A 16,024-nucleotide genomic window follows, 5' to 3' on the forward strand; every position below is an offset into this window, starting at 1 on the left:
TGATAAACTGAATGGATTGCTGCCATCAAACAAGGAGGCATCTTCCTGGTTAAAATATGCAACGCAGTGTAGCAGAGATGAAAGGACAGGGTGTGTTTGTTTGCCCTGCCTACAATTCCTGAGCCTTTTCCACTTCCCTTCATTCTCAGCTAAGGAAGCTGTTTAGGCTTGCAATTTTACTTAAACATATATCTACCTCAAAACAGTTAAAACCCAGAAAGAGCTTTCAAAGAAAGGAGATTCCTTGTGCACTTTCAATAATGCACAAACTTTGGGTCTCACTATACTAGATCTGACAACAAAAAGAGGACCTAAGCAAGCAAGCAAAGCAAGCAGTTTTCTATACTATATGGAAGCATGGTTCCACATACTCTGCATGAAAACCTGCCTGAATAGCAGCTACAGCAATTCACATCATTAAAGATTCAGATGGTTCTTTTGCTCTACGCACTTGGATCTAGCTGTCAACATTTGTTAAAACAGTAACTCCCCACAAGTGTATTAAAGCCCTTTAATACAGTTTGTAGACTGCAATGAGCTTGTCTACCAAGGATGCACCCTTTTACAACGAAAGTTTAATAACCTACCCCTAGGTTTCAAGTTCGGCCAGCAGAGTATCCCTTCCCCCACAGTTTTTCTAGTGTCTGTCTTGATCATAACATGCTCATACTTTGTGCCGGTATACCTAGCTCAAGCTCTTCCACCTCATTCCTCCCTTATGAGTGGAGAAACAGACCGCTGGAAGGCTGGCTTAGTGTTGGATCTGAACCAGCACTTGTGATTTGTTTCTCTTCAAAAAAACATAGTCAGGAAGCCTAGAACAAGCATTGGCCTTAGGCTGGTTTGTTTGAAAAGCATAAAGCCACACGCACTACTTTGAGCATAATGTTAAGCCAGCTACTCCATAGTTTGTCTGGGGACATATTATCTGGGGACCTATTAATCTGGGGATATTTATAGTACAGAAACTCACATTGGTCTTTATGGCAATACCTAACAGATACATGTTCCTTCCTTTCAGCCACAGAAAGCAATTATTAGGCAAAAACGAGAGAGGTAGGTTGTTTAAGTGTACAAATAGTAAAGTCAGGTCACCCATGTTCTCTTTCCCAAATACTGCATTTGCAGATAAATTATTGCAATGCGGTTCATTGGGAAGAGGGGAAGAGAAGCAAAGCGAAACATTTCAAGCCTACAACAGAGATTGCAGTATCTTGCAGCAATGTGACTCTGGAAGGAAGCTGTTCATCTAATTGATCACAAGGATATTTTGATTGGCTGCCAAATGGCTACATGGGCATGTTTGGTTCCAGGGACTCTGCAGCCTCATCACAATAGAGGTGAAGTGGGCAACATGTCACTCTGCAAGCAGACCATCTGGATGCAGTTAATTGCTATTCTGAAGTCAAATGCAGAGTGTAGCCATTTTGTCTTCAGAACTGGTGTTCAAGGTCACAGTGATCTATACTGACCTTCAACTATTAAGTCTTTTAAATGCTGCAAGTTGCAGAAGATCAACTAAGTCTCACTGCTTTTTTGGAGAAATAAACTCATGGGGAAAGGTCGGTACAAGTCAGGCAAAGTTTAACAGTTAAAAGAACGCTTAGGATTTGTAGAAAAGGGTGTGGGTGTAAATGATACTCTAGTAGTTAGTGGGCATTACCATACCAATCAAGATAGCTTCCCCACACATGGCATGACTGAGGACACAACTCTACTCCCATTAGTATAAAAAAACTGCCCATGACAACAGCCATCATGGGACTAAGCACTAACATCACTCAAAAGAACACCCTGCCTTCAGGACAAAGGCATTCAGAATTCAAACAAGATGAAAAATAATGGAAAAGATAAGGCATAACAAAAAGAGTAGAGAGGGATGAAATGAGTATAAGAGTTGTTATGAGAGTCCAGAAACCCTTTGTAAGAAATGGGGAAGAGGAGAGAACTGGCATGACTGGAGTGTACACATACTCCTTATAAAATAAGCTAGACAGGCTCCCTGCTTGTTGTCCTTCCACCGACAGGTGAAGACTTTCTTTTTCAAAGAGGCTTTTGGAAACTGACTGCTTTTAATGAAAGGGCTGGTGCAGTGCTGTTTTTATTGTAATTATTGGTATGGTTTTAATATATTTTATATACGTATATAGTTTTAATTCTATCAAGGTTTTGTTGTTTTATCATTATTATTTTTTCAATGTTTTTAGTGGTTCTAATTTTTATCTGTAAGCCGCCTTGAGTCCTGTCATGAAAAAGGCAGGTTATGTATAAATAAATAAAAGAATAAATAGCCGCTTAGTACAGGCAAAGGCAGGCACTAGACATTGAGGGGGGTAATTGTGAGACAGAATGAAGTTAGAGCCCTTATATTAGTATATCACACATTAACTGGTCTCCTTCAGTTATCAACGCAACTTAACAGAAGTCATGAGGGATCTGTCTCATGAAGAAAAAGGACAATGGATCTACTGATCAAAATATGATGTCTGCAAGATACAACAAACTCGTGAGGCAACCTAAAGGCTAAAAGATTGATTGTGGCATAAGCTTTTCATTGGCAGCCATGAAACTCCACTACCCCTCTGGAATGTGTTAACAGGAATCAGAACTGTTCTCTGATCATGGGAGAGCTTATTACATATTTCAGGTTTTCTTTTCTTTTTCTTCTTAAAGCCTACAAATCACAAGCTTTATGATAATTTGTGTCTGGGCTTAAGCAGGCATATTAAAGAGCTCCTTTGCTGCAAAGTATTTTTTCTTCCTGCGTGTTCACACATATTTCAGGTCACAGCAAATCTGTTTGCTGGTGTTCAACAGCAATGCAAGAGATGGCTGTGTATGCATCTTATCTGGGAAATGACTGTGGCATTCTGACACTGGGCAGACTGAAGAACAGCACCTGCCCAAGAAGGCTCTTCCCCACCTCTTTTGTCCATATGCTAATTCCAAAAGCAGCTGTGCATGAGAGTGACAGGCTGCCTGGCATTTGACTTGCTAAGTAAAGCAACACTTCATATGCAAAGGGGGGGGGGATATGGGGGAAGGGAGAGAAAACAGGCTTATGAAGCATGCTAAATGGAAAGAAGATACATAAGAAATTATACTGCTCCAGAAAACCCTGCTTTCACCACCAGTAATTGCCAAAATACCTTTGCTAGCTCCCCCTTCTACCTGCTGCCAGAAAATGGAAATGTGATCTATTTGCTTGATGCAGTGTAACCTCTCTTACATTGCAGGAGTAAATGAACCCAATGCCTTCTTGTCTTTCTCCTACAATCAAACTAGGATCTCAACAAGTTATGGTTTATAAAAGCAACTGATGAGCAGCAGTTGGAAGCTGGGATAGGAATGCTAGGAGCCATGTGGCTCCTGGGACCTAGGTTGTGGGCACCAACACAAAATGTCTAGCTGCCTTTTTTTCCGCTGCGGGGGGGGGGGGGGAGTTGCCAAGAGAATCAGGGGGTCTGCAGGGTAGTGCAGCAGCAAAAGACATGTCTTTTGCTACTGCATTATCCTTCCAAACACCTGATTCACCTGGCAGCAGAAAAGGTGCATTTTTTGCTGCGCTGTGCCCGGCAGACGAGCTGACTGCAGCCAGGCAGCTGGAGATGCTAAGCACCAAGTGTGGCTCCTGGACATCTCCATCCAGTCGCAAAAGATCAGTTGCCAATTTAGACTAAGCTACACAAGCAACACCACACTACACAACTTTCTATGTTAAGTGAAAAAGTCCAGGACATTGCATAGCAAACCTGGTAAAAATAATGACAAAAGCGTATCCACCAAATCTCCACCTGCTTGTTTTTTTAAGATGTATTATGTGAAAACTTTTAAAGATGTATTATGTGAAAATTTAATTAAAATATTTTTAAAAAAACAAAACGCCACTGACCTCCATAGAGTAAGTTCCTGTTTACTTCTAAAATGGCTGCCTCTTCCCTCAAGAGGCCAATAAATTGGCAGAACCATGCATTGTGTCCACACATGATTACCTTTCAGATACTGGCCTTTAAAAATTATTTTTAAAGTTCAGAGAGGAGGGAATCCTAGAAAGTAATATTTGTTGCTATGAAGGCAGCAATAGCTCATCACTCATTGAGTAAAAGAAAACACAGAGGAGAAGCAGCAACAAGAGAAAAAAATACCAAGGGCATATATGGAACTTGCCTTTGCTGTATCCAAGACACTGAGACAATTCTAAGCGTTTACTTTCCAAAACCAGTTCACTATATTAAAACAATGCAAAAGCAGGATCTAAAAGTGGAGAAGTTGTCCTATCATAACCAAAAAAAGGAGAACATGGCAGTTGAGAGATTGTGGGATGTAGTGTAGAGGCAGGGAAAGAAGGATTGTCTGAGCATGTTATTTACAGAAATACAAAACCTTCATAAGGTGCAAAGATGAGTAGCTGCCATGCCTTGTCTCTTACATTTTTTATTTATTTTTTAATAAAAATGTTTATATGTCACTGTACCATAAAAATGTATCACGGCGGTTTATAGCAATATAAAAACACAAAACTAGATAGTAAAAGCACAAAGAGCTAAAAACAAGTTAAAAGAAATAGTTGTAATAAACAAACAAACAAAGAATATAATGGCATACAGCAGGTTGACCTGCCTCTTCCACACCAGGATGCAAAAGAAAGCAACAGGTTTCCAATGCCTTTCCTTAAGGATGAACTCTAAATCCCTTGTTCTTAAGTATTCATGTCAGTATTTTTTATTTGGTTTCTATTCTTTTCCTTCCCATTTTTACTATGCTTGAGCACAGTTTTTTCACTTTCAAAGTAGGCTTACTAATGGATTCTTTCCCAAAGGTCAAACAGCTGAATCCAAGAGTCATGGAGGCCCTGGCTGCTTGACAAATGTTCCAGCTGGGTATCTGCCATGAAGAAGCCTTCCACTGACTGAAGAGTCAAGTGCTGCGCTTCATTATCCTCTGCACAGTACCAAATGCTTCAGAGCAAAGGACCCAAAATTTCACAGACACGCTTCTAGGCCACACACTGCAAGTGCACAGAGCACCACAGATGCAGGAACTTTTAGACAAAAACCACCATCAATCAAGAGCAGAGGGCTGTGGGAGCTAGGGGGGAAATGTGAAGAAAACAGCCTTTTGTTCCCTCTCTGTCATTGGAGGATTATAGAAAAAAGGGAGAGAGTCAAGTGCAGGTTTTCAGGGCTGTACATAAAAAGCCCATTCATCAGGTGATAAAAGTCACATGCATTTGATTGTGTCAGTTTAACAAAGTCACAGTGAGAACCATTTCTTTAGGAGATATCAGTGACTGAAGAACAGCAGGGAGAACAAAGACACTCCAACCATTCAAATAGCAAAGGGCAAAGGAAGATAAATGCCATGAAGGAGGCCAGACAGTCCGGCACAGGGCAGAAAAAAGCACCAACAGCTTAAGAAAACGTGAATATTCACTAGAGCTACTTCTGCCAACCTGGTGCCCTCCATACATTTAGGACTAAATTTCCCATTAGCCCCAGCCAGCATGCTGACTGGGCAAAATGTCAAGGGGGCACTAGGTTAGCAAAGGTTTACACCCACCACAGTGAAAATAAAAATGTGTACAATAAATAATCCAACTATCATTTGCATGCCTGAAGACAGTCAGAATTATCACCAGGCACCCCACAAGCTTTCTTTCTTGGAGAAGTACTCCAATACCACTGTGGAAAAGATGTGCTTTCCTCCGTCAGAGGGAAACAGACACAAGGTAGGGTAAAGGTGATCCAATAAGCGTCACTCAGCTTTAAAAGAGGAAGTCTTGCTGATTTCAAAACGTATTTTAAGTAAACATGCTGAGTATGACAGACTTCAGAATAAAAACTTGCCAAACTATTTCTCCATAGAAAAGGAAACTGAACACACAAGCAGTACCAAATACAAATGCATTTCACAGTGCTTAGGCACGCAATGTGGATAACTGACATTTCCTTTTTCAAGAGTGTTTTGTTAAGTGCCTGAACATTAACAGAAAAAATGCCAATTGTCGGAATTAACAAAAAGGTGCTGCTAAAAAAATTCTGATACAAGAGCTTTTCATCACCATGATGTGCCCTCCCCAACAGACACTTCAAAGGAAACAGGTCTAGCATTGTCACAACACTGTTAATACTCATAACGCTTTACGGTTAAGATTTCTGTCTTGAAGCTGGATAGGCAAGATCAATTGGGAGAATTAGAGGGCCACTTCAGACCCACCTCCCACAAGCTTGCCTTACTATCACAGACTAGCCCATTCACCTCAAGTCTCTATGGGAAGGATCAGCAGCAGCTAACATCACTGTAAAAGGTAAAGGTAAAGGTACCCCTGCCCGTACGGGCCAGTCTTGACAGACTCTGGGGTTGGTGCGCCCATCTCACTCAAGAGGCCGGGGGCCAGCGCTGTCCGGAGACACTTCCGGGTCACGTGGCCAGCGTGACAAAGCTGCATCTGGCGAGCCAGAGCCACACACGGAAACGCCGTTTACCTTCCCGCTGGTAAGCGGTCCCTATTTATCTACTTGCACCCGGAGGTGCTTTCGAACTGCTAGGTTGGCAGGCGCTGGGACCGAGCAGCGGGAGCGCACCCCGCCACAGGGATTCGAACCGCCGACCTTTCGATCGGCAAGTCCTAGGCGCTGAGGCTTTAACCCACAGCGCCACATGTGCCATTTATTCTGGGTGGGGCCTGTGCTGGCACAAAGTGATTATACAGTGGCAAAGTGAAGAAAGGAAGCAGTGCAGATAAATTTTCAAGGAGGAAGGAGGAAGACAACTTAATAGCATGGGCCAGGTATAAGGCAGCTTTTGATTTGACGTTCCTTCCTAAAATTGAAAACCTTCTGTAACACCTACACCCCTCACTTCGGCTGAGGCTGCCTTCTAAAATTGTAGATCCAGAATCTCTTACTTAATGGTGTATTTTTCATTTGATAATGAAGGGGGAGGGAGGAAAGAGAAAGAGGATTAAGAGTGCACAATCCTATGTATTTCACTCAGTAGTAAGTTATGCTGAATTCAAGGCAGCTTACTCTCATTTGTGTGCAAGATGGGAGGCGAGGGAGGGGGAAGGAGGGTTCTGAGCATTATTTTCACTTGAAAATCCTGTGACACTTCCAAGTATAGCAGATCTACAAGACCGAGGTTCTGAAAATGCCTGAACAGTATTTAATAATAATGGTTCTGTTCTGAGAGTGCCTGTTGGAATCATGCATAGGATTAGGCTGCAAGAATATCAAAATGAAGCATGCCTGCTTTCATTCTTTCCTTTTCTACTATTAAGTATCAGATACTTTCACTTGGGCTAATCAGTGTGGGGACGATGTATCCGAGAATGGAGGGTTGGCGAGAACTTCTAAAAGGTATCCTTTCTGTACTTAGAACAATATAAACAATAATAATCACTGTAACCAGGTTTTATGTAGTAATTTTAGAGCTTGGTGTTAATAAAACCAAGGTCCTTCTTGGTGGCTGCTCCCAGACTTTGGAACCCCCTACCTAGAGCAGTTAGACTGGTTCTCTCCTGGTTGTCCTTCTGCCAGCAAGTGAAGACTTTCTTGTTCCAACAGGCTTTTGGGAAATGACTACTTTTAATGAAAGAGTTAGCACCGTGCTATTTTATCGTAATTATTTGTATAATGTTAATAGATTTATATATGTATATAGTCTTAATTCTATCAGTGTTGAATTGTTTATTATAGATTGTTTTTTCTATGTTTTAAACAGTTCCTATTTTTATCTGTAAACTGCCTTGAGAGTCCCGTCAGGGAAAAGGGCAAAGTATAAATAAAGTAACACAGGTGTAAATTGTGTTGCCGTACAAGCAGACCACTTCAGTGTATGGTTTTATCAGAAGATGCAGCTGGTAATCAAAACTAGCTCTGTCGCCAAGCAGTCACTCCCAGTAGTGGCCAGATGTGGCAAAAGAAAAAGAAAGAGTAGATCCCACAAACCAAAAGCTTGCCCCCTCCATTTGAAGTATCTGTTCCTTTGTGTAAGTTTGCTTTCTCTAACTACTAATTCAGTGCTTATTTCCTATGCTCTTAGCCACTTCTTTTCTGCACCTGCACAAAATTTATTAGTAAGGATGGGTACATCCAGTCCATTCTGTGACAGGAATGCAGCCAAAACATGTCACTGATCACTATATTTAGCAGATCAATTCTGTTTAAACCAGTATTATAAATCTACACTACTACAGTTGTGTTAGTAGTATTCATTTTAGCAAGTACAAGCTACTAAGTACTATATAAAAAAAGGTAAAGGGACCCCTGACCGCTAAGTCCAGTCGCAGACGACTGTGGGGTTGTGGTGCTCATCTCGCTTTACTGGCCAAGGAAGCCGGCATTTGTCCGCAGACAGCTTCTGGGTCATGTGGCCAGCATGACTAAGCCACTTCTGGCGAACCAGAGCAGTACATGGAAATGCTGTTTACCTTCCCGCTGGAGCGGTACCTATTTATCTACTTGCACTCTGGCATGCTTTCGAACTGCTAGGTGGGCAGGAAGTACTATATATACTCTGGCCTTAAAGACTGTAGACAAGCTTCAAAGCTCAGCAGTCTAAAGTCACCCAGATAACAGTTACCCACAGAACAGACTGTTCATCTGCCAGTGAACTATATTCATTCTTAGAAGTTGCACAACAGGCTTTAAATGAACCCTACATCAAAGCACTGGCATTAGACATATTGTTAGAAACAGAAAACCTGAAGCCACTTACCTTTTTTCCTTTACAAAGTTTTTAGGCAATTCCACATACATGTAATATTTGTTTGTGCCAATGTATTATGCCACCCAAACCTTAGCAGTGGTCCCAAACAGAACTTAAAGTCAGAGTGAACTTACAAAAGTTCTTATACTTAATTACATACAAAAATATATGTTCTCTTCTGATTTGGGGGAAGGAGGAAAAGGGGAATTTCCTGTAATGATTAGAAAGCCAATTACATTTATTAAGCACCTTATAGTCATTATGATACTGACTGCTAAACCATCAGCCTAGCAATGGATTTAAATGATACCATTAACACTCCTGCCTGGAAGTAAACAGACCTTCTAAATCACTTGGCTGAGTGTTGGAAAAACTAGGATAGGATCATTGGACTGCTTTATGTGTGTGTTTATATATTGGTACATCAACTAGAACTGATACAAGGAAGCTAAATTGAAGGGTTATTGTTTCTTGGGTTTTCTCCCAATCACACAACTGAAGGAGGCACTGTTCTACTTGCACCCTGTGTTCATATGTGGAGGCCAAACCAAACACTCTTGGATCCAACAATCCTCTTGGATTCCTAGGTAGCAGCCTGTGACAAAGGACTTTACAGCAACTTTGGAGGTAGACTGATTGTGGCCCTCTCTCAAAACCCTTACAACTTATTATAAGCCCTGGTAATCAGTTCACCTTCTTTTGAGATTCTTGTGCAGGGTTGTCCCTGGAGACAGTTCAAGAACTTCAGTTGCTCCAGTACACAGTGGTAAGATTTGTCAAGATTCTCCAACATGAAGCATATTTGACACACACAGTAACAGAACCACTAGTTATCTTTTCATTTCTGGGATAAATTAAAGATGCTGGGGTGTAGTTGTTTTTAAAATCCCTTAATGGCCTGGGTCTTGGACACTGTGGAATTGCCTTCTCTGATAAGAACCATACCCCTATAATTGTTAACTTATCCCTAAGTTGTTCAAGGAGGTTTGATGCAACTCCCTGGCTAGATTTCTGAGTACCAATTATTATTTACCTTTTCTAGCTCAGAAGATTCAGGTGGCTCCACTAGGAGGGGCCCCTGCTCACTGGATTGGTCACTATCAAGGATTTCCTGCCCAGCAGGATCGGGCATGTGTCCCTTCCTGAGCCGTAGTGCTGGCTCCAGAATGCTGCCATTCCCGAGATCCGTTGATTCGTTCATGGGACCAGGGTCTTCTCAAGAAAGGTTCTTATTTTCTCCGGCAAGAAGCGATGACAGGTTGGCTAGTCCTGAAAAAGGAAACAAAACTGTCATTGATAAACATGCCAGCTTATAATTACGTTAACATCCAACTTATAGTCACTTTTGAAGATGCTGAAAGCCAATCATAGAGAATTCACATTTCCCTAGGACTGAAGTAAATAAGCTTAAGAGGAGCATCTATGGTGTTATGATCAGTTAAGCATGATCACAAGACCAGAGGTTATAACACAAGGTTCTGTCAACACACCAAAGCATGTGTCTTATACACCTCCTAAAGGGAGTGAAGACTACCAAAAACTAGTCAGAAATACTTGTAAATGTCATCATTTTGATAGGAAAATCTTGTACTCAGCTGACATAAGCTTAAACAATTATCTTGAATGGTCTCCACTTCTGTATTGTATGTGCATGTCACAAATGGAAGACAAAGGTTTTGCAGAGACTTTATAGCTTGTAACTAATCTTCAAGCTTTAATTAGTAAGAAGCTTTAACAGATTAATCAGGCAGGGCAATTTTAATGATGAGTCAGGGAAGACACCTAGCCATTGTTCAAGGTTGTTCTTGTCTACAGTAAGCCTGCAATTTATATGGGGGCTATGATCTGGGGATCACACCTAAAGCCAAAATTGCCTATAGTCAAAATCCACTGGGTTCAGTAGCAAGTGGGATTGCCAAAGCCATTATTCCTGAAACCCTGCCCCCTTTCTGCCATGTCATACATAAAGCTGAATGTGTGTACATTGCAGGGTTGCTGTCTTAACATACTGGAATAAAAAACTAAATACAGAAAAAGGCCTTTACATTGATGGACAGCTTTTGTATTTTAAGTTTTCTCTCAAGTCTTATGGCTCTGCATTAAATGTTCAACAATAGGACATTACTGTAACCAGAGCACTAATAAAAGCAGCAGCATGCACTACTTTCAAAAAGCAGAGAGCCCTTAGAGAATCATGCAATTCACCAAGATGCTTAACTATTTTATATAAAAACAACAACCATCAACCTTTCTTCTGCAGTCTCCTGGAGGAAATTTTAATGCCTGACATACTAATACCAAGCATTCCTAGGTCTTTCTGCTTTATGGAGAGGAGCCCATCTGAGGTCACTTTCAATGTAACAATGAGAATGTGTACAGTTCCTTTTTGTCAATGGGGGAAGTAACACTTTGCTAACAAAGAGACATCAGTAATACCAAGACTCCAGCAGACAGAATGTGTGTCCCCAACAGCTGCTTTTTGTTACCTGTAAACTGTTGATAAACACAATAGCTGAGTTTTTCAAACAGCAAATTGCCTAGGCAGACAACAAACTATTAACAGACAAAGAAAAAGGTGTCCAGGGACTAGTAAAATTCCAGAGTTGTCTCCAACACAGAACTTACATACAACATGGCCTCTGATAAAATGCAATGGCAATATGGACAGCCAGTGTGCCTGGCTGTTAACCAGAAGGTTAGTGGCTCAAGCCCACCCACCAAGGGATGGCTATGGGCAGGATTTCTGCATTGTAGGGGGTTGGACTAGATTATTTTTAGGGTTCCTTCCAACTCTATAATTCGTGTTTGAGGTTTCTTTTGAGAGCCAGGAGATTATTTACAGAACAGTTCTTAGTAGTGTATAGTGTGTGTATGTTTGTCTATCTCTCTTTCACACACACACACACACTCTCTCTCTCTCTCTCTCTCTCTCTCTCTCTCTCTCTCTCTCAAGCCCTGTCAACTCACACTGGCCAGGGCGGAAGGTGGTTCGAGTTTCACTATGACAGCACCAGGGCTGGTGTAGCTGAGGATCTCTTGGAGATCTGCAGAACTTTGGAATGCCTTCAGCATTCCATTTCAGGGCTTTCTTGTTAGCTATTACCTTTCTGCCAGATAATGTCAGCAGTAAATAGAGGTGCATACAATATTTAACCTTTAGCACTAGAAGCACATTTGCACCTTTGGTCATGGAAATGCTCTTCCGTGTGCCACAGTCATTTTAAGTTATACAACCAAGGATTGAGGCAGCAGATAAGTAAGATTACATCACCCATGTTAACTGAAATACATGGCTAGAAAAACACCAGCTCTCCTTTCCACAAATTTGTAAGATTGATAGAAGGAATGTGCATTGAAAAGTGTTACAAAAATGCTTTCCTGTTCCCTACTTTCTGTTAACAGTTATTGCCATTATTGACCATTAGGGGAAGAGAGTATAAGCATCTTAAAACTCAACTAACTAGCTATCTTAATACTACAGTGATGCAAGCAGAGCAACTTCAGAGTATGCAACAACAGACCTTGAACAACTGGTTCAGACATATACAGCAATTAAAGGGTGTGACTGTCCAGCAATGTAGCCATTATAGACTAGTAGCTTTTTCATGTGGAATCAGATATAGAACTGTGTTTGCTCTGCTTACAAGTGTGAGGTCATGTGCTAATTTTAGTTATAACTTGGGTTTGCAAATTCCAAGTTGCAAAAGGTCTGCCCTTTGTACTTTTTATGCAGTAGAGTTACACAAGAGATAAGATATGTGGTTTATATAATAGATTTCTCAGACAATTAGAATCTTGTATGGAAGAGGGCTGAATCACAAAGATAAATACACAAGTTAATATTTGTATAAGTCATGTCCACTGGTACAGGGTGAACCATATAATGTCATTCTAATATAATGTTACAGTTGAAGAAGGGCATTCTTGGAAATATATTAAGTGATGCTATCTGAACATTAATCCCATATGTACATTCCAGATCAAGATAAGAATCAATTCGTGCACTAAAAAAATGCACTTTAGGCAGCATAAATATGGCATGGCTGTGAGCAATGACTCCAATGGAAGATTCACAGGCATGGCCTGACAATATTCCTCATAGCAGTGGTTTTCAACCAGTGTGCCGTGGCACCCTGGGGTGCCTTGAATGATGGTTAGGGGAGCCGCAGCAACACTGGTCTCTGTCCCCCTTTCCTTCCCGCCCTCCTCTGATGCCCCCTCGCATCTCTGCCTCCCAAAGGCTTGCACAACTGTTTATTGCAGTAGCCCTGGCTGTAAGCTCCACAGGAAAATGGTGCCTCTGGGAGGCACCTCTCTTTGGGGCAGTTCACAGACCAGGGACTGTGGAAGCTGCTCAGAGGTCTCCCAAGGAGAGGGGAGAGGAGAGGAGATGGAGGGAACACTCCACAAGGGAGGGTATTCAAAAAAGGGTGAGAGACTGCCAGCCCTGCAAGCAAGGGGTGACATAACTGGGCTCCTGAGCCCCACAGGGGTGCCACTGCAAGCATGTAGTTGGTTAAGGGAACAGTGGACTCAAAAAGGTTGAAAACCTCCACCTCAGAAGTTTCAGGCTCTCTTGTTTTGTGTATATAAATGTTTGTGGTCACAGTGAAAGATAGTTCATTGTGTATCTATCAAAATATATCCCTCCTAGCCTTCTAGTACAAATATTTGCAGCAAGAGTCAATATAGGCTGTCAAAGTTATAATCATAAAAACGCAAAAGAACTATAATTTTGAATCACTCCTCTAGCCTTCAGAACTACTCTGGCTGTCTGGTATCAAATCCCAAATCCTGTCAATTTTTCTTTGCTTCCCAACCCAAACTCCTGTTTCAGTATGCCAATAGTTCTGTGCTGACACAAATACGGGGGGGGGGGGGGATGTTGTTATACTTGAACTCATGCTATCCATTGGATGATATTTAACTACATGATTGATAAATGTTGAGATTTACAATTAAGAGTGGTTGCAGTTCTGTATTACTACTCTCTGTAGCTAAACACAGAACCTATTTCATTTAAGTACCAGGGCAGACATAACACGGTCATGGCACAACATTTACCATTCGATCAAAACCTGTGGCATAAACATTTTCCATGACAAATGCACAACAGTCTATAATTAACATTGTAATAACTCTAATTTAAGCATGAAACAAATATAAAGATTTACTCCATTCAGATATGATTATGTGAGCAGAAGTTTGAAGGAAAAGTATTTGTCAAGAGACAGTCAAAGTTAAGAATAGCACTCTGGTCACAGCCATGTTTGAACTGTTGACAAACGTGACTATTTTCAGAATAATAGAGCCTGAAGTACCACATAAGCCAGAGTAAAGTCAACCCTTAAGAATGCAATGTTGTCTCATTTCCTTTTTTAGAGCAGCATTTTGCTACAGAGGACACACACACAAAAAGACAAGGAGGCTTTTTACATGGGTACACATTGGCCTTAATGCAAAGATTACAACTTGGCTCAATGAGTTCCAATAAATAATATTATCATAAAAAATAGAACTATGATATTGACAATTATCATTTGTACTCTAAGAAAGCTTGAGCATTTTGTGGGTAGTAAGTCCTTGGCACTTGTCTATGCTCTTCAAGTAGCTTAGGGCTCTTAAAATCCATTTGCTAGTCCATCAGACCAACTCAAAGATGCATACGTCCAATCATGTACATTTACATGTAAAGCAGATGAGAGATTGTAACCACTAAGGGAGACAAGCAAAATGCCAGGATTTAAAAGTTTAAACTTCTATCCAGTGGCATGCAATTTATAAAGCTAGACATTCAAAGTATGGGAGATATCGTAGATACTGTATAGCCGCCCAGAGTGGCTGGGGAAACCCAGCCAGATGGGCAGGGTAGAAATAATGAAGTTGTTGTTGTTGTTGTTGTTATAGCTCAGAAGAAACAACTGAGTAAGCCATTCCCTATTAATTTCCCTATCAGTTTTTCAAGAAATGCAACTGAGAGCACAGCCCAATTACCATATAAATACTATTTACAAATCCCATATTACAAACCATACATAAAATCTACAGAGACACTCCTGGAATAGGCTTCAAAAGTCTGTGCAACCACAGAATGTTCAATCTGAAGTAGTTCTGACCTACTATGACTCTGCATAGAATTAATACATGTCAGAATCCAAAGCTTATTTAACTATGCAAGGCAAAGCATTTCAGACTGTTGAATAAAGAAAACTAAGGATAGTTGATCCAGCTCAGAGCACTACAGAATCATGTTTACTCCCTACTGAACATTTAATGGCCTTGAAGGATATACAAATAAGTCAAAGGCTGTCTACATACTACATAAATGGATGTGCATTACAAGTTTTGAGGCTTAGATATTCAGTAGAAGTGTAGCTTTTGGTGTAATGAATAAGAAAAATCATGCTGGAGAAGGAGAAAATGCCACTATCCTACACCACATCACTCAAAAGGCCAAAATACCAAAATTCTCTCTGGCAATTCAAAACTTTTTAATATTTGAAGTATACAAATAAGATTTCATAAATGAATAAGATCCACAATGCTAGCAAACCTATCCTGCAGTTTGCACTAAGTGTTAGGTAAAACATTTAACAATCATACCCTATCCACATTTACTGAGAAGTAAATTATACCAATTTCAACAAAAATTATTTCATGGTAAATACAAAGGACTACCGTTTAAGAAATTAAACCACAGACTGAATATTAAACTCCAATAAAACAAGACATAAGGGTAATATGAAACACAAGTTTTCATCTATTATATGCTACACACATCCTGGGCAAGTAGAACTTTCAGAGTTTCTTACCCCTGCTATCTTGACAAACAGATACAGGCAAGATGTTGTTCTTTAACCCAGTTCAGGGAAAACTGATCTTGGCATTCACCAAGTGGAAGAGATTACCAACCCATGCATAGATCCTTCAGGAGATAAAAGCCAAAACTCCACCTACAGCAAAACTGCATTGGATGCCAAGCCGTTTTCCCCCTACAATATATTGGACAAGTTTAATCTCAATTTGCATACGGCATGCCTATTAAATATCACAGCTCCTTTAATAGGGCTACACTTCAAACTGAAGGTGCTGTAAGCATGTACCCAACAATTCTTTATTATATTTGTTTACTTTAATTACACCACCACAGTAATTAAAAGTGACATTGTTGTAAAACTGGTTACTTAGTTGTACAATGTGGGCTTACTTAATTCAAAAGATGCTTCTGTTGTAAACCATGAGCTTAGCCAACCAAATATATAATATCCATATCTGAAAATTACTCAGTTGAAAATCTATGGACATCTTATTTTGC

General features: G+C 40.6%; 1 protein-coding gene and 2 long non-coding RNA genes across 6 annotated transcripts in view; 2 read left to right on the forward strand and 1 right to left on the reverse strand.

The window, feature by feature from the left end:
- ADIPOR2 (adiponectin receptor 2) overlaps positions 1-9,910 on the reverse strand; it is a gene marked incomplete at its 5' end in the record, with an annotated part of 22,348 nt that extends 12,438 nt beyond the window's left edge. Inside the window, one exon of one of the 2 annotated variants that reach the window (XM_083700788.1) lies at positions 9,743-9,910. In XM_083700788.1, coding sequence (XP_083556914.1) covers positions 9,743-9,910 — 168 coding nt within the window. Of the gene's footprint in view, positions 1-87; positions 1,360-9,742 lie in introns of those variants that run through there. The other variant, XM_083700789.1, reaches the window with a different exon arrangement.
- Positions 1,451-2,749, forward strand: LOC310826345. Its single transcript, XR_014555773.1, has 2 exons — positions 1,451-1,562; positions 2,403-2,749. It is a non-coding gene; the product is annotated as an uncharacterized lncRNA (long non-coding RNA).
- LOC310826285 overlaps positions 9,846-16,024 on the forward strand; it is a 27,530-nt gene continuing 21,351 nt past the window's right edge. For all 3 annotated transcript variants that reach the window (XR_014555675.1, XR_014555676.1, XR_014555677.1), the window contains exon 1: positions 9,846-9,967. This is a non-coding gene — a long non-coding RNA (uncharacterized lncRNA). The remainder of the gene's footprint in view (positions 9,968-16,024) is intronic.

This window comes from Podarcis gaigeae (assembly GCF_964106915.1).
Source record: "Podarcis gaigeae genome assembly, chromosome: 10".
Classification (NCBI taxonomy): Eukaryota; Metazoa; Chordata; class Lepidosauria; order Squamata; family Lacertidae; genus Podarcis; species Podarcis gaigeae.